At 47.0% G+C, this 21428-nt stretch overlaps 2 protein-coding genes across 3 annotated transcripts; both read left to right on the top strand.

Moving 5' to 3' along the window:
- The first annotated feature begins 1870 nt into the window (after positions 1 to 1870).
- On the top strand, positions 1871 to 7011 carry LOC115775681 (uncharacterized). Its single transcript, XM_030723159.1, has 8 exons — positions 1871 to 1891; positions 2539 to 2603; positions 2684 to 2954; positions 3218 to 3458; positions 3550 to 3720; positions 3942 to 4067; positions 5493 to 5555; positions 6712 to 7011. The coding sequence occupies exons 4-8, from the start codon at positions 3269 to 3271 to the stop codon at positions 6717 to 6719; spliced, it is 558 nt and encodes a 185-aa protein (XP_030579019.1). The 5' UTR covers positions 1871 to 1891; positions 2539 to 2603; positions 2684 to 2954; positions 3218 to 3268; the 3' UTR covers positions 6720 to 7011.
- An 843-nt stretch (positions 7012 to 7854) lies between these two features.
- Positions 7855 to 21428, top strand: ctc1 (CTS telomere maintenance complex component 1). Of its 2 annotated transcripts, XM_030723141.1 has the most exons (26): positions 7855 to 8116; positions 8274 to 8358; positions 10730 to 10829; positions 10905 to 11127; positions 12570 to 12802; positions 12873 to 13002; positions 13113 to 13403; positions 13489 to 13611; positions 13692 to 13921; positions 14036 to 14180; positions 14259 to 14461; positions 14553 to 14716; positions 15066 to 15180; positions 15379 to 15775; positions 15869 to 15958; positions 16823 to 16960; positions 17069 to 17115; positions 17230 to 17315; positions 17542 to 17677; positions 17828 to 17896; positions 17979 to 18138; positions 19511 to 19566; positions 19716 to 19872; positions 20026 to 20097; positions 21008 to 21128; positions 21260 to 21428. In XM_030723141.1, the coding sequence occupies exons 1-26, from the start codon at positions 8066 to 8068 to the stop codon at positions 21349 to 21351; spliced, it is 3714 nt and encodes a 1237-aa protein (XP_030579001.1). In that variant the 5' UTR covers positions 7855 to 8065; the 3' UTR covers positions 21352 to 21428. The 2 variants fall into 2 exon arrangements, with proteins under 2 accessions (XP_030579001.1, XP_030579002.1); XM_030723142.1 differs by lacking the exon at positions 20026 to 20097.

The following is a 21428-nucleotide window of genomic DNA, read 5'->3' on the forward strand; positions in this document are numbered from 1 at the left end:
TCAACGGGAGTTTTTCCTCTCCACCGTCGCCTAGTGCTTGCTCACAGGGCATCACCTAAATGTTGGGGGAATTCTTTCTAACACACCAGGGTCCTTACATTACATCAGAAAGCACCCTGAGGAGACCTTTGTTGGGATTTGATGCTAGAAAAATGATCCTGAATTGAACACAATCTTAAGAACATTTAATATGGCATCAAATCAAAACAAAAACAGATGAAGTCTACTTAAAACATATTTATACCTACTTAAATCGTATTTATACCATCAAATAAAAATAAAGCAAAAAACAAATTCTAGTTTTTCTTGTGTTTTCCTGTGTTATAAATGAATCGTACTTTGGGAATCGCACTGTTGCAGTACTGGGCAGAAAAACAAAGAAAATGGGGCAGAGACTACATCATAACACAAGCAATAAGTTTTGGAGAAGCATTAGATCTTTTAAATATGCGCATTTTATTATGGTTTGGATTGAAAAACTATTGAGAAAAAGATTTGAATTGTGTATTTTGAGAATAAATTTTGAGAAAAAAGTCAAAATGTGCAGATTAAAGTGGTTTCGAGTCAAACAAATGCCACGTGACACCTGCTATACCCTCTCCAGAACGTCTTGTGTAGATGAGTTAATGAAAATACAGTGGCTTGCAAGAGTATTCATACCCCTTGAACTTTTCCATATTTTGTCACATTACAACCACAAACATAAATATATTTCACTGGAATTTAATGTGAAAGACCAACACAAAGTGGTATACAATTGTGAAGTGAAAAGAAAATCATACATGGTGCAAAACATTTTTTACAAATAAAAAACTGAAAAGTGTGGTGTGCAAAAGTATTGAGCCCCCTTTTCTCTGAGTGCAACCAGTTGCATTCAGAAGTTGCCTGATGACTGCTAATGACTACAAAGAGTCCACCTGTGTGTAATCTAATCTCAGTACAAATACAGCTGCTCCATCACAGCCTCAGAGGTTGGTTAAGAGAATATTGGGGAGTAAACAGCATCATGAAGTCCAAAGAACACAGCAGCAGGTCTGGAATAAGGTTGTGGAGAAGTTTAAAGCAGGCTTAGGCTATAAAAAGATTTCCCAAGCTTTGAACATCTCACGGAGCACTGTTCAATCCTGTTCAAATTCTAATTAAGTAGGTTCAGCTTCAAAGTGGTGGTGTACTGAAGGCCTTTTAATTATTTCCTATGCCTTTTACAACAGGACACTGGTCCCAGTCACTCTGACGTGCTGCTTAAGAAATGTTTATCATCAGCAGCTGCAGGTAGGGGTGCCACCTGTGCCGTAAAATACGGGATTGTCCTTTATTTGGCAATTATGGCCATTGAAAGAACAAATCATGGCAATAGATTAACAGCAAACCTCTGATTCTTGAGACTTGGCAAAATCATGTCCAACAAAAAAGTGCAAATTCCACTGCACATTAAATGTAAAAATTCATAAAACAAAACTGGGGTTAATCTCTGAGAGACTTTGGCACAAATATGATTTTTCGGGTCACCACATGCTGACAATTTTAACAAATACCTAAAAAACACATTTTTATAAAAGTCACATACTGCAGCTTTAAGAGTTACATTAAGTTTTCATCTTATTTAGTTCATTAGTGCATGTGCACAAGTTGTTTCACTGCACTTTGTTATATATTTGCATGTAATGTAGCATTATTTAACAGCACTTTATATGCAACAATCTTTCACAATAAAGTCTTCATTGATAAAAAAAGTATTGAATTTTATGTATGACTAATTGCTTTCTTGATCACCCCTTTATTAAAAAAAACAAAATGTGAGTCAGGTGACTTGTGCCATGTTGATCATGGTCCTGAGAAGCGGGGGGGGGGGCTTATTTTCATTTGTGAAAGGTGACAACCCTAGCCGCAGGTAAACATGCATCTTATTTTTAGACCCATTCCGATGACTTCAGTGACCCGTAGGATCAAACATTATACGATCTAACTGTTCACCATCACTGAATTAGCAAGATGGCATGGCACTTAGATTTAGCGTTAGCAGGCTAACGAGCGCTAGCAGGCTAACGAGCGATGTAGCATCAGGACGCTGCTGCCATGAATCGGAAGTGCAGAATTCAAACTATGTACCAGTTTTTAAATTACGTAAATAGGCCAAATAAAACCAGAGTTATGCCCAATAAATTTATACCATGCGTTTTCCTTCGATGCACGTTTTGTGCAGAAATAAACGGCGAAAACGTGAGTTTCGCTAACAGGAAGTGCTTGCTAATAAAAAAACAAAACAACATAAAACAAAACAACGGCCAATGTGAGAGGCCTTGTGTGAACTGATGACGAGGTTGGATTGCTGCTGCACACAACACTCAATTATAAAATGGCAAAAACACAAGAAAAGATCAACTGTGAATCGTGCTACTTGAGGTTTACTGAAGAACTCGTGAATCCTAACCCTAACGAGTGTTGTTCATTGATTAGAGCATGCGCATGAAACTGTAGCGGTCGCCACTATAACTGTGTTTATTTCGTTGATGAAATATTTTTGTCAACTACCCTTAGTGACCTCTGGCCTCCTGGTGCAGGTGTGTGTGTGCTGCTGCTGTCTGCACTGACTGTTTCTGCAGGTGAGTTGATGGAAGTGAAAACAATCAGAGAGACTCCAACAAGAACACAAACACATTTACTCTGTCTGTCTGTCCTCCAGTCTCTCTGTCTGTCAGTCCAAACCTTCAGCAGTTCTTCAGAGGATCTTCTTCAGTGTCTCTGAGCTGTGTTGAAGCTGGACAGACAGTTGGATGGATGGACAGTGAAGGGGACCAGAGGAGGACTCACTGAGGACTGTGGAGAAGCTAAAGGCTTTGAGAGGGTCAATGGTTCCTCCTGTGTTCTGGATCTCTCCTTCTCCTCTGATGGAAGTTACTCCTGTATAAACTCATCTGGACAGCAGAGCGATGAAGTCACCATCAGTGTTTCAGGTACAGTGGCATGTTCTCACCTTTCTCTCTCTTTGTGCAGATGTTTCCAGATGTTGGATGTGTAACACTGCTGTTTAAAACATTTTCCTGAGTGTCAGGTCGTTCCTAATATTGTGGCAGCATGCATTCAGGTGTGTGTGCTGATGAATGCTGTGAGGTGTGACCCGGTCAGACTGGCGCTGTGACGTTTCTCAGACAGGAAGCAGCACCTGCAGGAGAGCATGTGTGAACTCTGTCACTCTGTTTGTGTCTCTGTTGGTCAGAAAAAGCTGTCATCCTGGAGATCCCTGCACTTCCTGTGAGGACAGGAAGTGATGTCACTGCGTTGCAAAAAGCGGAGTGGCGATACAGCTGCTGCTTATTTCCACATTAATGGACATCCTGTTGGATCTCAACCTACAGCAGAGCACGTTATCAGACAGGTCACACAGTCTGATGAAGGACTCTACACCTGTGTTACTGATACATCTGGATCATCTCTTCAGAGCTTTCTGAGGGTCAGAGGTCAGGTCACTGACATCACTTCCTGTTTAAAGACACGAAATGACCTGCTGACCTGATAATAAACTGACTGAACCATCTTCATCTCCTGCAGATTCTCCTCCTCCTCCTCCACACCAAACCACAGACTCCACTCCTCCCGTGAACTCTCCTTCCAGTACTGCTCCCTCTGCTCCTCCTCAAATTTTCTTTCTCACAGCAGTCCTTCTTCCTGTGGTTCTTGTGGTTCTGGTTCTGGTTCTGTTCCTCTACAGGAAACAAACAGGTATGAACTCTGTCAGAGACACCTGATGTAAGCAGATTTTTATCAGTTGACTGCTGGATCAGCTGACTGTTTGCTCTGATTTGGTGCTATACAAATAAAATTGAACTGAATTGAGAGAAAGTTTTAGATGTTACCTTATTCAGAGCTCTCAGTAACAGTTTTGATTACAGGGAGTTCAAACACTTTCATTGGTTTGTGTTTGCTCCTCTTTCTCGTTACAGGAAGGAAGTCTTCCCCTCCTCCTGCAGATGTGACCTACGCTGATGTCACCATCAGACCCACTGCTAATAGCAGAGGCCGTAAGAATGATCCACATGCTGTCTACTCTGATGGGACTCACACTTCAGGTACAAAGGAACCAAATAAAAAAGATGATCATGATGAAAGTATGATGTCACAAAGTCCAGTTTATTTCTACACTTGTCTATATTAAATAAATGATGAGGTTTTCATTCTTTACATATGACTAAGACAACATAAAAATCACTAAACTAAAGCTTCACTTACAGTCAGGTTGATTAGCAGTGTTTGGGCTGCTCTGATATCAAGCTTCTTTTAAAGGGCACAAATCAGGCTTTAAAATCCATCCTTTTCATATATAAATCATTCATTGTGGTCTTTATAAAGTAGAACTGCTTTGGTCTTTGCAGCTCCACAGACCCCGCGTTTACCCCGTTCTGACTCGTTTTGGTGTGGTCTCTTTAAATGTTAATGAGACATTTCACGCCCCGCCCCCTCCAGGTCACAGAGCGTTCCACTCCACCCTGTTCGGACATGTTTGTAGTTTGATAGCAGCGATACGATTATCTACCAGCAGAGAAACAGGAACTTTGAAGTGGCTCTGATGCTGGGGGGGCGATGTAAGGAATCGTGTGGGTTAATACACCAACAACCGAACATTTGGACTCGTCTACTTGAAACTTCAGCATAACTGAACTTGGACTACAAAATCACTGCGAGAAAAAAAAAATGGAGGATTGATGAGATTGGTTAGCCAGACGTTCATGACCTTGTTTAGCAGTTCCACAGCAAATACTGTGATGTAACAGGAAAGAAAATCTAACAGGGAACAGACAAAACTGAACAGACTGAAAATTATGACCCAAAATAAATATAAAGATATCTACGCAGCACCGGGAGAGAATACATTTAAAACATTCCTGCACTGCTACACACTCAAAGTACACAACAAAATGTATTTAAGGGCTAAAAAAGTGGATTTTGCGTGATATGTCTACTTAAAAATTTTTATGTGGAGACTGAAAAAGCTCCTCCTTCTTTTTAACTTGAATTTGCCAACCACCAGTAACCAATCACAGCTGTCTTTGGGTGAGGCTGGGTACACCTGGACAGGTCTGAATCCTACACAGTAACCTACGACATAACCTGACGTGCACCTCCCGAGACACAACTGCACACGAGGTCGACGCAGCCCGAAACAATCGTGATGGGCTTGTTCAGCACTGACGAGTCATTCTGTGCAGTTCTGGTTACGTTTCACTGCAGTTTGTTTCAGTAATAATGTCCCCAATGGCCCCTCATATTTTCAAGGCTGTAACTTTGTAAATATTCCTTCTGTAGAGGGTATGTACAGATCATGACTGACAGGGATACAGTCAAAAAAACATGGTTATTGGGGTTCGAGCCTTCATTGATCCACTGGTTCACACAGGATCCGTTTGGACAGAGTTCAGAGGACAGTTTGTTCTCTGTACCTGATCAGTGAGTCAGAACCGAAGCGGCACTCAGTTCATTCAGATTTCTGTCTTCAGGTCCGGCCGAGGTCACGTATGGTCAGGTGATCATCAAAAATAAGAAGAAAGCTGTCAGCACAGGTAAACATGACAACCACGCAAACAGTGATGATGCTAAAATCATGCTATAATTTCTATGTTCAGTTTTTTCTACCTTCCTCCCCCTCGATGCTCCTCCTGTAAACCAGTTTATTATCACTCTGAGGTGCCAGAATTTCAAATGTCCGGCCCCATTATTTACATTATGCTCAGGTCAGCGTGCTGACAAATAAACTGCAGGTGGGTCCGTCCATGAAAAACCTGAGTGCCCCCATTTTACTTGTTTTTTTCTACAGTAACTTCAGTTGTTTGTTATCTGAATGTAATTAACAGGATCACGATTAATCACCATTAGCAGTAGTGACAGTGGATGTGAGGATCAATATCATTTTCTGTTATTGGCTTGTTAAATCCATATTTCTCTGTCAAGCTGGTTGTTTGTAACTCCTTGAAAAATTTCAATTCAGGAAAAAAATGTGATTATTCATGCATGAAAGGCTTAATGTAAGATAGGACCTGATTATTGAGACCTTGGATGTGAGGAGAAGGATTTTAAACAGTTTGCTGTTTGTGTTTCATTGGTGGTGCGGTCACTTGTGTTGTTGTATCACTTCCTGTCCCTGTTTCGCACTACAGTGCTGTTCTGCTGTTTATCTACTGTAGACAGCAACATACTTCATAGAGTAATCTTCACATGCTTTATCCATGTAAATGATATTCAGGAGCAGGAGCGACATGTTTAGCCACATGTTCTCCTTGAATCTCTGGCTGTCTGAGTGGTGTCCAAAAAACAATGTGGGCTTCATAGATAATTGGGAACGTTTCTGGACGGCATCCATCCCACTTTGGATGGAGCAGCTCTGATTCCTAGAAATCTGTATGAATTTATTAAACCCACCAAAACTCCATCCATGTGAAGTGTGTGAAATAACCATACAGGTGGACACATCGCATGCTATACACTCTAACACTGTGGCACTCTGTGTGTGTGTGTGTGTGTGTGTGTGTGTGTGTGTGTGTGTGTGTGTGTGTGTGTGTGTGTGTGTGTGTGTGTGTGTGTTAGTTACAGTACAGTCAGCTGATCCAGATGCTGTGTACTCATCGGTGAGAGCAGGTAACCTTTTCATCATGAGTGTGTAAACAGAGGTCACAGGTAAACACCTCCAGGCTGAAATCAGTGATGTTTGTCTCTGAACAGGAAACTGAGGACACGCTCAGTGTGATGGAGGACCTTCATCCTTCCCTCTGCTCCGCTCTTCTTCTTTGCTGGTGTGCTGTGTGATCTGTGCTGGGCGACTGGACCTCTTTCTGTTTCTTGAAGATGTTTCAGCTCTCGTCTCAAAGGCTTCTTCAGCTCTGTGTTTTTGTAATAAAAGGTTTTAAGATCTTACATTGGGCACACACAGAAAACTGTCAGACATGAGCCACAGCACAGTCCAACCAGAAACCGAATCATCAGTGGAGCTCTGATACTGGGATTCACTATGACAACAAGTAAATAAAGAGAAGAGCCTCTATTTTAACCCAGTCGAGCAAGGAATACGAGTCAGTGGTCATTATTTTAAAAGAAACCTTTTCTTTTTGATTTTTTTCTTAACAGATGAAGCTGTAATCCTGTAAAAACTAATAAAAGTAAACCTTTTATTATGTAAGTAAATTTAAATGGGATATTTAAATATAATTATTCAACTGTAACCTGACAGGGAGAAAGCTCCATCAGTTATCCATCCATCCATTTTCATCCACTTATTCGGGGCCTGGTCGGGGGCAGCAGCCTAAGCAGAGAAACCCAGACCTCCCTCTTTCCCAGCCACCTCCTCCAGCTCATCTGGGGAGGAGACAGCCACTTGTTGAGATCAGAGAACAGCACCTGTCCAAACCACCTCAGGCCAAACTAAACCGTGGTGTAAATACGTCCTCCTGAAGGGAAGTTCCTGCAGATCCATGTGGAAAACCAGCCTGTCAGTCACAACGACCCTGACCTTTAACCCCTGCAGCCTCTGTAATAAAAGGTATGCTGCTCTCCTTCAGACCACCTGCACAAAACACCTGGGCTGAAGTCACATGATCATTTTGTAGTCCATCTTCTGCAGTTGTAGTTCAAACACAGCAACTTTACATTGTTGGCAGTGTCTTGTCTGAGTGCTCACACTGCTCCTTCCCTGGGTCCTTATCACCTCCCCTACGCTCCTTTCCTTCACCTCAGGATGTTTTCATCAGGAAAAAGTGGTTAGGAAAGGAAATAAGAGGCCATGAAATGTACGCGCGTGTGAAGGGCTTTTATTGTGACAGGCACGAGCAGGGAGAAAGTGTTTCCGCACATGCGCAGTTCGGATCCGCCTTCAGCGTTGAAGAGTCAGGTTAATGTTGGTGATTTAGTATAAAAACATAAAGTCGGGCTGCAGGACAGCAACACGGAGCCTTTACACCGGGAGAGGCGGGAGCGCGGCGGGCTGCCGGGCAGAGGAGGCGGACCGGAAGCTGTTTGAAGGCTTTGAGCGGGAGTTTGTCAGCAGAGGAGAAAGCGACCCGGGCCGACCCGGGCTGAGGACATGGACCCCCTGCAGCAGCTCTTGGACCGGTTCAGACCCAGCACCGAGGCGGTGAGTCACACCGTGCCAAACGGCAGAGAAATGACCCGGTCCAGACTACGTACGTCATGACGTGAAGCAGAGCAGCAGCCAACCATCGTTTAAGGCTGCAGCGGAACTGTTTACATTTATTGCGGTGACCTCTGACCCCGCTGCTGTGTCTCTATAGGAGTCCCTGTGGTTAAAGAACATCTTCACCTTCATCTCTGAACACCTGAGACCTGTGGCATGTAGCTCCGCCCCCTCACAGACAGGTGAGTTCCTGTTTGCTTCAGTCAGCTTTATTTAAATGAAATCGTGATGTTCCGTCTGTGATGAACACCCTTTAAAACTTTATTTACACACTGACAGTGAAAATGAATCCACGCTCACCTGCTCACAGGCGCTGTCCTCAGTGCAGGTGAGTGTGGAGATGTTTGGGTTTGATCCTGTGAAGAGCAACGATGAAGAGGAGCAGCTTCCTCACAGACGCTGGGTCCAAAGAAATGAAGAGAATCTGTGAGGCTGAATGAGCTGAACCTGAAAAGCTTCAGTCTGAGCAGAGCAACAGCTGCATCTGTCTGAGGAACCAGCTCCATCATGTACCTGAAGATACCTGAGAAAGAGCTCCAAACATGGAGGGGAACGATCTGCTGCCCAAACCTCCTCTGAGAGGGTCTGTTACCGCCATGTTTATCTACAGAAGAAGACGGCACATTTCGTCCACACACCTGTTCAGAGGTGCTTCTGTTCCACATACACCTGTCTCTGATCATGAATCTGAGACATTTATTGGTTTACCTGCCTCTCCAGGTGTGATTGTCCCCATTTGTGCCTGCTGTAATGCTGTGAATAGATCTGTTGGAGCATCTCCACGCTGGGAAGAAGCTTCAAAGCAGGACCTGCTGTAGGTGCAAGTCTGTGACTGAAGAAGGTCCCACAGGCTGCACCTGTAGATCCAGCTGTGAGGGGCAGAAAGGTGAGCTCCTGCTGAAGGAGGAGCTCACACAGACAGGTGGAACAGCCTGAAGCCCTGAAGGTTTAAATGAAGAACTGCTGATGTGCTTCCTGTTTCTGGGTCACTTCCTGTCATAGAAATGCTGCTGGTTGTGTTGGTCCTATTGTTAGGGGTCTCCATGTTCCTTTTTGGCTGCAAATTAAAACCATAGTTACCAAGAAATCACAGGGTTAAACAGGTTCTGTGCAGGCTTTTTATTAGACATCTTAGTTACACACACAGCAAAGTCAAAAAGCAAGACACACAGTAACATAGCGAAGACTGAGATACACCCACAGAGAAGAAGAAAGAACCTGTTGATCATGCCCCGGCTTCCTCATCACTTCCTCTGTCCAAGGAGAGCCCGAGCTGAGATTAAGTATGAGTCCAAATAAAATCAAACTGTCCAAATGATGCAAAAAAGTTACTGGTTCTTAGAAATATACAAACACAAAAGCAAAAAAACCCTCCCAGGAGGTTTTGCCTTGGCGGTTACTAGAAAAAATGAACAACATGGACAAAGACTCTCTCTACATCTTCTCTTCTCCTCTCCTCAGCGTGGTATTTATACTCTTCCCCTTTCTTTGTCTAAGATTTGTGCTGAGTCTGCACTTTGTAAGCATAAATTAGGGGGTCTCATTAATCTTCTCAAACTATCTAAAAGAGCACAAACATCCCGGAGCATTTTTAATACATCAGCAAGACAGTAAGAAAAATTCATCACAATAACTGTCAGAAACAACCTCCTTGTGGCTATCCTACAGTACTCCTTAAGAAGGATTTACAACTGCTCACACTGACGCTGACACAGACCAGATATGAGGGAGAAAGTGGGGCCCAGTTTGCCCCTAGACTTGTTGCTTAGACAGATTTACACTTTTTGATTTACATTTTCAGAATCTTTGGCCACACTACACAGGCAAGATATCCTATGGCTAGGTCTACTGAACAGATTTATCCCTATTACCGGTATAAATCGAAAAATGGGCAACCAGTATGACAGATGTCCTACACATGAACCCTGATGAGGGCATTTTAATGAGCTGAGACCCCTAAGCATGAATTTGAATGAGCAACAGGTTCAACACTGGGCTACAGCAGGCTGCTAGGGAGGGGTAGCAGAGCTTCTGGGGCCCTGAACATGAATAAGAGCCTCAAATCCTCCTCCCACTTTTAGACACACAGTGTGGATTTTATTTCAGTGTAAAAGGCAGTTTAGTTTCAAATAAACAGCAGCAGAAATAATAACTGTAAATATCAGCATTGGGGTGATTAAAAAAAGTCCCAACAGTTGTTCTGTGAACGTGGCTGATGACACGTCACAGGTGCTGTTTCACCTGCAGATGCTGTGTGATGTAATGAGAGTCCTTGTTACTGATTGGTGTTTGGGCCTCACCTGGTCGTTCCTGTTTGTCTCACAGCTGATCGCTGTGAGGAACTCAGTGCTCATTAGAGGTGCAGAGACCCAAGAACCTGCTTCATGGGCACAGACCCAGGCTGAGGTCAAACTCCCAGCCTGCTCACCAGGTGATAAATGAATGAAATACCTCAGCTGTGACCCCCTCAGGTGTTCTCAGTGGGTGGGGCTTCAGTTCAGGTGCTGCTGTTGTTGCTTATGTTTAATTTGTAAACATTGTTTGTCTTTCCAGGTATCCACGGTGACCTCAGCCTCTTTGATCTGAGCGTGTGCGTGGTGCAGGTGATCCAGCAGCAGATGCGTGTGGCCCACAGCTTACCTGTCAGCTACAGGTAACACCCGCTGACGTCTTCACGCTCACAGGTCATGTGACCAACTCTCACTTTCATACTCTCACCTGTCCACAGGCTGCTGTCTGTCTCTGAGCTCATCTCCCAGCAGCACCTGGCCTGCGTCAGCAACCTGTCCTGGAGCACCAATCAACAAAAAGCCTGGGCCAGGGAGGCGGAGCTCGCTGTGCCGTGTCAGAGGGTGCTTCCCCGGGTCAATTTGCTGCTGATTGGCTGTCTAAGAGAGGGACAGGGTGGAGAGTGGAGGTTGACTGATGCCAGTGGCAGTGTCACATGTGAGGTGAGTCAGAGGGGGAGGGGCCTAACCCTACAGGAGGAAGAAAGCACAGTTTGCTACTTCCTGTTTGAGGTTTGTTCTGGTAGGAAACAGAGTTTGAACCTGTGTAACACACTGCCAGTGGACATTCAGTAAGACGCACCTGAACTCAGGTAACACAACCTCTGATTGGTCCCAGACTGAACATGTGAGGAGGAAAAACAGGAAGTGAAAATGTTGAAGCTGTGAGGAAATACAAGAGGCCAACAGGAAGGTCGGAGGTCAGATCTGAGTCTATGATCAAGGTTTTCGTTTACTTTCAGACAATTGAGGCAGAGGTCACAGGTGAGGTCAGGTCTGAGGGTTTACTGACCAAAGTCCGTGTGGACATGACTCATCCACCCACTAGGCAGCACCCTAAGCAGAGAAGCTCCCTGCTCCAGCTCATCCGGAGGAACACCGAAGCGTTCCCAGGCCAGCCGAGAGACGTAATCTCTCCAGCGTGTCCTGGGTCTGCCCCGGGACCTCCTTACCCAGGAGGCGTCCTGATCACACCTCCAGACCATGTCAGCTGTCTCCTTTCAGAGTGGAGGATCTGCTGTTCTACTCTGAGGCCCTCATGAATGACTGAACTTTAATTCTGACTTCATAACTTTATATTTATTGTCATTGTAGTAAAGTTTTATTGTACTTGCAGTAACCCTGATCCTAGGTCACAGTAAAGGCATTCATTCATTCATTGCTCTGACCAGCACCTGCTGACAGTGTACAGGTGGAGGAGACCACAGAGCATCTCATACTGAGTCTAAACAAAGAGCTGAAGTGTAAGACACAAACATTTCAGAATAAAACAGGAAGTGACGTGTACAACGCAGGCGAGGATGGATGGATGGATGGAGCTTGAACTTTAACTGAAGAACAGTTAATTCCTCCACTGATCATTTTTAAAAAGAATGTATATAAATCACATACCATAATAATATATGTACTGTACTGTCAAACTGAAAGGACAACAGTTCTGTGAGCTACATTAGCAAACATGTGTACTAGCTAAAGGTTAACAGTGCTGCTGGTTGAAGGGCTCAGCACTCAGCCTCAGATCATCACATCACAAGGTCTCATGTCCTCCATGTCCTCCTCTGTTTCTGTCAAACATGCTGTCCACCCCGTCAGCAGCTGCTGCTGTCGGCTGCGAGGCGACAAGAGCAGCGCGTCATAGGCTGGACTGTCCAACTTAACAGCCGCTCACTAACAGTCGGTGGATGTTTGGGAGGAATTCTTGATTTATCCCAAATTTGGGACAGTATTTTCTTACAGCAGCTAAAGAAGATTCATAATAATAATGATACGGATACATGTCCTGGAGTCAGACAGGTTGTCACATTCAATGCAGGTAAGAACACCCAGCAGGAGGTCAGACACTGAGTCCCTCTTACCTGTCTGTCTCACCTGTCTCTCTCTCTCAGTGCCTGTCTCCGTCTCCTCTGTGGCTCAATTGCCCGGTCTTCCTCCCTCACTGGAACTACATCCCCCATGATGCCTCGCGGCAGGAAGAGGTTGGAGGCTTCTTGGAGCTGATTGGCTCTCCTGTCCCGCTGTGCCCTGGTGCTGAGCAGGCATTGGCTGCTGCTCCTGGAGCAGGGGAGGAGCTTAGTCGAGCGGTGAGAGTCAGAGAGGCTGCGGGGCTGCTGAAGCACAGGTGGGTCACGTGGCCTCTGACCTGCGGTGGTGTTTGTGAGCTGTGCATGTGACAGGTGTGTGTGTTTCAGGGTCAAAGGTCAGCGGCTGAGCATGTATGGACAGGTGGGCGTGGTCTGCCCTCTGCTGGTGGTGGCAGGAACGACCTTCTTCTGCTTCACTCTGACAGATGAGTCGCGCTCGTTGCCCATCCTCATAAAGGTACCTACTCTGCTGGTGGTGATGATGATGACGGTGGGTCAGATTAATGATGCAGCTGATGTGTGTGTGTGTGTGTGTGTGTGTGTGTGTGTGTGTGTGTGTGTGCGCAGGACAGCAGCCAGCTCAGCTGGGCTCAGCGTGTGTGTGTTGGGCAGAGCGTGTGTGTGACAGCTCTGCGCGTGTGCGTGCTGCGAGGCTGGAGAGGAAACAACATCCTGTGTGTGACGGAGCACTCACAGCTGCATGCAGACTACACGCACACACAGGAAAACGCACACACCGAATCTCTGGTGGAGATGTCACAGCCAGCTGAGAATGACTCTGAGGAGGCGGAGCCTGAGGAGGGGGAGCTCCTCCAATCAGGTGTGAGGATGAAGCAGTCCAGAGTTATAAATTACCAGGTGAGAACATTCTGAGCTCTGATTGGCTGACAGTGTGTTTGTATGTAACCTGTGCCGAACTTGCTAACCCCCTCTGCTCTGATAGGGCATTGTGACTGAGGTGGTGAGCGAGGGGGCGGGGCTCTACTTGCTTGATGGTAAGGTGGGTCTGTGTGTGGCCTATCAGCCGTCAGCAAGGAGGAAGCTGAGGGCGGGAGACAGAGTGGAGGTGAGTCACATGACATCATCATAAACATTTGTGTTAACAGCAGCCACAACTAATAAAGTTTATTATTCATCCTCCTGCAGCTGCATCACGTCCACTTCCTGTACCGGCCCTGCCCGGACTTCCCTCCCAGCATGCTCTGCACCTGCCTCCGCTCCAGCCTGAGGGTGACAGAGTTCAGCAGGGTGGGGGGGTCGCCACCTGACAGCTGCTGCCCAGGCGACGGAACGTTACCACGGTTACTACTGCAGAAAAACACAGGTGTGTCCGAGTACCTGTGGGCATGTCACCTGAGCTCACAGCTGGCACGCAGGTGAGGCTCCGCCCACCACATGTCCTGAACTGACTATAATAGACTGCAAATCCTAACCTGTCTGTATACCTGTCTGTCCACCTGTCTGTCCCTGGCTCTGGTCCTGGTCCTCAGTCTGGTCTCTGGTGTGTGGAGGCAGCAGTGTGTCTGCTTGCTGTCCTGGAGGCTGATGGAGACTCTGAGGAGCCCTGGAGGACGAGGTCGTAGAGACATCTACTCGGAGATGCTGGACGAGCCTCACACCTGTCCTCTGACTCAGGTAGACCTGCACACCTGTTGTCCTTACAGATGAGTGTGGACCTGCAGAGCCCTCAGTGTCCTCTGTGTGTCCCTACAGTACAGCACGGACCCTGCGGTCCATCAGTACCTCAGTGTGTCAGAGCTCCTCGGGGCCCTGCAGGCAGACTGCTGGTCTTCAGTCTCTCTCAGCTCTCTGCTGCCCCCTGATGGATCCAGTCTGACCACATCCCAGATCAACTGTGCCCTGTCCTGGTCCTGCAGGACTCTGTCCTCTGACCCTCAGAGTGGAGACAGTCTCAGGTACAGTGTCCTCATTGCAGTATCATCTGCCCTAATCATTAGAAATAAGGAGCCCGTTTTAATGCTGTGCTGGTGGTTTGTGGTGTGTCAGACGGCGCCCCCTGCTGCTGGTCGGTGTGATGGAGCTCCCGTCGCAGACGTCTGAGCTCAAACAGTCCCTGCAGCTCAGAGACGCCACAGGAGCCGTGGCCTGTGTGGTGACTGAGAACGACGAGGAGGGAGGTCAGAGGGCGTCCTTCAACAGCGCCTGGATCGGTACGACACGCAGACACAAACACAACTGATCGTGGTCCTCCTGAAGGTCCTCATAAAGAAACAGAGACACGGTTACATACACAGGAGTCCTCACAGAGACAGGCTGGAGCGTGAGGCTGTTCCTCAGACTGAGGAACAGCCTCCTCCAAACACGAGGGCAGCAAACTGTGCAGAAACTGAGAAACACACTCAGCTCTGAATGGAGCAGTGACGCAGTTTGGATTCATCTGACAGATCAGAGCACATCCTCCTCTCTGTGTTCACACCTGTCTATGGACAATATACAGCTTTCAGCTCATTCCATCTTTGTGTGTGTGTGTGTGTGTGTGTGTGTGTGTGTGTCTTGTAGGTTGTCTGGTGGGTGTGGTCCAGTTCACCATGGTAACAGAGAGATTCCTCCAATCAGATTTCCCCTCCCACCAACACCTGGACCAGGACAGGTTCATCACACACAAACACTGCAGGTACACACACACACACACAGCTGGGTTTGTGTGCAGCAGAAAGAGAACAAACTTTATTTATAGCATGTAAACTAACAGTAGGCTCCTTACATCCAGAGTGATGTTAGGAGCCTGTGTTACCTGTTGATAGGCTCCGCCCACCACAGCTTCAACCTTGCTGTAAACATTGTTATAAATAAAGCTGGGTTCAATTCATAGGGTTTACCTGCAGTTCTCTCTGGACCACGTGCACATCCTGAGTCCATCTGTCGCCATGGAGGCACACCTGAGACACCAGGGGGAGGAGCCAGGAGAGTACGTCAGTGCCAGGAAACAGAAAGTAGAAGAGAAAGATGAGACTGCAGGGAGGAAGAGGAGAAGAAAAGAAGAAGCAGGCTCCTCCCACTCCGGGCCCTGTGTTTCCATGGTAGTCAGGGTGGAGCAGAAGGAGGGTGTGACCTGGAGGAACACAGGGGTGGAAACGAAGGACCAGGAGGCGGGGCTGAGGCTGTGCTTTTCACTCAGAGCTGCTGTGATTGGCCCAGTGGTCAGTTGGGAGCGGGACCCAAAGAATGAACCAATGACAGAGAGAGAAAGAGAGCAAAAGGAGGAGAAGGTGAGAGACACAGCTGTGTGGGTTCTATGATTTACCTGAACTCACCTGGGTACATGGTTACACATGTGTGTGTGTGTGTGTGTGTGTGTGTAGGTGGTGCTGGTGTTCTCAGGTGTCTGCGCTCGATGGTTTCCTGTCCTCCAGCCTGGATCTTTCTACAGACTCATTGCCGCTAACACCCAGGTATGAACCCACCTGTGATGATGTAACTGAGGGGCGTGGTTAGAGGCTCACCTGTAGCTGTGGTGGTTCAGAGGTTGTGATTCAGAGGTGATTCAAATCTTTATTAACAGCTGGATGTGACAGAGCTGCAGCCTTTAGGGGGGGTCTGCTGCTGTTAACATGAATCTGACCTGAGGTCTGTGACTGTGAAGGAGGTTCAACAAAGCCAGGCTTTCTTTGCATTAGCTGGATCAGTCGTAGCAGAGTAAAAAGCAAAAGTAACTACAGGAAGAGGGTGCTGTGTTCAGGAATACTGGAGAACATGAAGGATTTACGCCTGTTTCACGGCTGGTTACTCGCCCGTACTGACCTTCACTCATCTCCGTGGTTACAGGAAGCTCAGGTGTTGCAGCGTACACCTGGTAGTTGGGTCGGATCAAGGTGGGATCACCTTCATTCCATAAACAAACTGCTCTGGAGTTTATTTGGAACTGAACTAAGACCGCCTCCTTCAGAGGGTCTCGGTGCATTTGATTGGTCCACACCTGAGTGTGATTACCGTGTTCACACCTGCACAAACAAACCAAACCAAACCAGTTCAGACGGCTTAAACGCTGCAGGCTGCACACATCAAACACACTGAGAGCATCCTGGAAATAAATCGGTGAGAACTTCCAGCTGATTTTAAACTGAAACCCTGAACGTAACCTGCTCTCAACCAGGTGAGGTGCTCAGCATCAGTTACCATGGTGATTTAGCAGGTGTAAAACCCTGACTTTAAGCTCCAGACGGCTCAGTGAGCCTTTAATCTCACCTCATAGAACAGCCCTCGGTGCTGTACTCCTTAATCCTGGCAGCTGATTGGACCGTTTGTCTGTTCGTCAGGATCCCAGTATTTTGATTGGCTGTGGAATTACTGGACGCAGTGGAGTGGAGCTCCATGCTGACTCCACCCTTCAGGTCAGACGTGATTGGAGATTCCACACTCTGACCCGCCCACTGCTACTGCCCACCTGCAGACAGGTAACACACACACACACCTGTTTGTCTTCCTATCTTTGTGGGGACCTTAATCTTTATGCTGCACTCCAGGACCCTGAAACTAAACGCCTTTATTGTGTGTGTGTTCAGGCTGTCCCGCCCACAGTCCTGTCTGTCTCTGAGGTCTTAGACTGCAGGTAAACTGGTCTTCCTTCACTGTTGGACTCAGAGTCGCCCCCTGTGGCAGTCTAAGGAAATGCATCAGCAGCCTGCTTTAACAAACGTGTAAACTGATCTCTGTGTGTTTTCAGTTCAGAGCTGGTGTGTTTTCAGGGTCTGGTGTCTGAAAGGATCAGCGTGAACAACAGGACCACCGACGCTGGACACACACACTCGGGTAGAAACACACACACACGAGTAGAATCAGTAATAGAAACTATAGAACCCAGACAGTTTCTGTATCAGGGTGTAAACATGTTTATTTCTGCTGTACAGTTTTAACGTGGGAGTCTGTGGGGACTGACTCACTGTGGAGCCTCTGCTGGACACCAGAGGAACTGCAGCTTTTGGTGTTGCAGGTGTACTCTCAGGTCTCACATGGTTAACTCTGGGTGTGTGTGCAGGTATGCGTCTCACACTGTGTGACCAAACTGGGAGGAGTCTTCAGGTCTACCTGGACTTAAGCCACACCCCATACCCACCTGGCCTGTTGCCTGGTAACACCCTGCTGCTGTCGGGTTTCCAGAGGAGGCTGTCCAGGTAAAACACACACAGACGGGTTTAGAGCTCCATGATTGGTTTGGGCTCAGTGTATCGTACCTGTACAGATTACCTGTGTGTGTGTGTGTGTGTGTGTGTGTGTGTGTGTGTGTGTGTGTGTGTGTGTGTGTGTGTGTGTGTGTGTTTCAGGACAGGAAGTGTGTACTTCACGTACTTACCTGTCAGCTCCATGACTGTCGTCTCCCTGGGAGATACGAGGTGAGTTCACAGGTCAGCTCAAGTCTGATTCATGTGTTTGTGTTGTTGTTTGTTTATTTATTTGTTTTTTTGTTTGTACCAGCTCAGCCTGCCCTCCTCCTGCTCCCATCATGCACCTGGGCCAGTGGGCTCTCAGCAGCGAGCAGAGGTGCACTGTGGGACAGGTCAAAGGTCACGTGGTGTGTTGCTTGTTCCTGCAGCTTCAGTGGAGCTGTTCGCTGTGTGGCAGTGTGTACAGACAGGTACTGCATAAAATACACTGTACACACAGATACTCTCTAAAATACACACTGTACACATGTTCTTTACACTTGTTTCTATGAGTTCTGTATATTTTCTGTTTTTCTGTGCGCGAGCAGAGTTTAAATAAAGCTGTTTTAATTCTTGAATGTATGTAGCTGTAGTTCTTTATGCTCTTCCTCTCTCTCAGGTGTATTTACCTTTTAGTTTTAGTGTAAAGTGCTGTGAAAAAGTATTTGCCTCCTTCCAAACCTACCTGCGCTGTGTGAACAGGTAACTGCCTCCTAACCAGCATGAACGGCCTGTTTAAGGTCAAAGCCTCTCAGTCTGATTTAAGTCCACACTTTAACTTGGCCGCCTCAAAACCTTCATTTTGTTTATTTGAGCCAATCAGAGGTGGGCTTGCTGCTGTGTTTCTGATCACTGCTGCATAGCCTGAGTGCCCTTGAGCTGATGGCTGGACGTTCTCCTTCAGGATTTTCTGTTGGAGAGCAGAATTCATGGTTCCATCAGTGACAGCAAAGCAGGCCCAGACCATCACACTACCACCACCATGTTTTCATGGAACCCTCTGTTAGTTTCTGCAGACGTAACGGGACTCAGAGCTTCCAGAAGTTCAGTTTCTGTCTCGTCAGTCCACAGAATATTTTCCCAGAAGTCTCGGGGATCATCCAGATGCTTGTTGGCAGATGTGAGACGAGCCTTTGTGTTCTTGTTGGTCAGCAGTAGTTTTCTCCTTGGAGCTCTCCCATGGAGGCCTTTTTTGCCCACTGTTCCAAGTGTTCTCCATGTGTGGATCACGGCTCTCACTGTGATTCTCTGGAGGCCCAGAGCCTTAATAATGGCTCTGTAACCCTTTCAGACTGATGGATATCAGAGACTTTGTTTCTCAGCTGTGGATGATGTGCTGCTTCTTGGTATCCTTTAACCTGCTTCACTTTGTCAGACAGCATCTGCTTCAGCAGGTCTGCAGTGATCAGGTCTGGCTGTGGCAGTGAGACTGAACTCTGATTAATCACAGTTCATTCATGATTTAACGGGGGGGCAGTTACTTTTTCACACAGGCTCAGGTAGGTTAGGAAAGCTGTTTTTTTTCTTAATAAATGAAATCATTTAAAAACTGCTTTCTGTATTTACTCAGACATGAAGATGATGAGATGTGTAACAAATATGGAAAAAAGGGGTCAGGAAGGGGTTAAATCCTGTTTGACAGCACTGCATATATTTACCTGTCGGTTAGCGTGTGTGTGTGTGTGTGTGTGTGTGTGTGTGTGTGTGTAGGTGAGTATAGTTACCTGTTGGTAGGTGTAGGTTATCTCTGACGTGCTCTCTCAGGTGAGTGCATTTACCTGTTGGCCTCTCTCTCTCTGTCAGGCCTGCAGCAGCTCTCAGTGTCGTTCGACCTCGTCTGTCTTTCAGTCCAAAGCAAAGTAAGGACGTGTTCCTCTTAAACTCACCTGCTGATTGATATCTGATACACATTAATCACTTTAATCAATCAGGTCTCAGTAACATGGAAAAACTAACAGCTGTCCTCTCTGATGGTCAAACTGATCGTATTCATCTGCTCATTGATCAGGCTGGTGATTGATGATGGGACAGGTGAGGCTCATGTGTGGTTCTCAGGTGCGCTGGTTCGTCCTCTAATGGGATTGACTGATGCTCAGTGGGAGGGGCTTCAGAGAGCACTCCGGGTCAGAGGTCATGTCAGAGTCTACCCTCGCGGGCAGAGCCAGGTCAGTACCACTTCCTGTGTCTCTCAGGTGTATACATTTACCTGTCTCTATAATGTTACATCATGTTGACATGATTATGAAGGAGCTGTCAGTGTGAGCGTTGCAGCTTTTGTGGCTCTGAAGCTCTTCCCCCCTCTGTGCCGCCATGTTTAGATCAGAACAGACACCACCGCAGTGGCGGCCTACACCAACAGACAGGGCGGGGTCCGCTCCCATCCTTTGCAGGTATTGGCTGATCATGTGTAGCAGCATTCACCTGTTTTCACTGAGGGCTGCTCACATCCCAGGACCTCCTAACCTGGGACCTGCTGTCCAAGGGGACCCTGCACCCACAGGTGGTTAGGGTGGTGTTTCCTAGCCTGTACAGCTCTGTGTGTCCCTCCATGGATATACTTTCCAAGACCATCACTAACGTTCTCCACGGCTTCTCCAGACCCTTTTTCATCTGTCACATGTGCTCTGGGTGAACCTGCTCCTATCTGTGTAAACCACAGAGCACCAGTGGTGCCAGTTCTGGTATTCTATGGTAAATGCCAATCAGGCTCCACAGTGCCCACTAGAGGGCGTTGGGTCCTCAGGCTCCCCTCAGGAAGTCTGTATCTGATTGTTGGTCAGAGACATTTACACCAGCTGTTGCTGGAGGCCATTTTGTAGCTCATCCTGTTCCTCCTGCACAAAGGAGCAGATCCTGGTCCTGCTGATGGGTTAAGGACCTTCTACGGTGCTGTCCAGCTCTCCTAGAGTAACTGCCTGTCTCCTGGGGTCTCCTCCATGCTCTGAGACTGTGCTGGGAGACACAGCAAACCCTCTGGCAATGCCACGTATTGATGTGCCATCCTGGGGGAGTTGGACTACCTGTGCAGCCTCTGTGAGGTCCAGGTATGACCTCATGCTGTCAGCAGTGACTCTGACCCTAGAAAAATGCAGAACTAGTGAAGAACAGTCAGAAGGGATGAGGAGGGAAAATGTGAGTGTCCTCCACCTGTAAAACCATTCCTGTTTGGGGTGTGTCTCATTGTTGCCGCTCTACTGCACCTGTTGGTAATTTGATGAACACCCCCACACCCCCCCGATACTCACCTGACCTCATCAGTATCACAGAGGTTTACTGACTGATGCTCCTTTAATCTCTCAGGTGTGTGATGGTGACTCTGATGACTTCCTCCTCCACTTCCTGTTGTGTGTGTGCAGCAGTGATGTCATGAATCGGCCGCTCAGCCTCACCTGCAGGAAACACACCAACCGGAGACCCCAGGGTAACACACACACACACACACACACACACACACACACACACACACACACACACACACACACACACACACACAGAGTCTGTTTGTTTCTTTGTATATTAGTTTTTTATTGTTTCTCTCTGTGTGTGTTTCAGAGGTGAGGAAGTTCACGCGAGGAGACAGAGACTTCCTGACCAGACTGACTCCTCCCCTTCAGCTCACCTGTCTGCACCTCCACCCTGACTGATCTCCACCTGCTTCACTCTAACTTTTATTTGTTTTTTTACATGTTCATACAGACAAATAAAACTTTATTGTTCCTCC

Source organism: Archocentrus centrarchus, unplaced genomic scaffold (assembly GCF_007364275.1).
Source record: "Archocentrus centrarchus isolate MPI-CPG fArcCen1 unplaced genomic scaffold, fArcCen1 scaffold_24_ctg1, whole genome shotgun sequence".
Taxonomy (NCBI): Eukaryota; Metazoa; Chordata; class Actinopteri; order Cichliformes; family Cichlidae; genus Archocentrus; species Archocentrus centrarchus.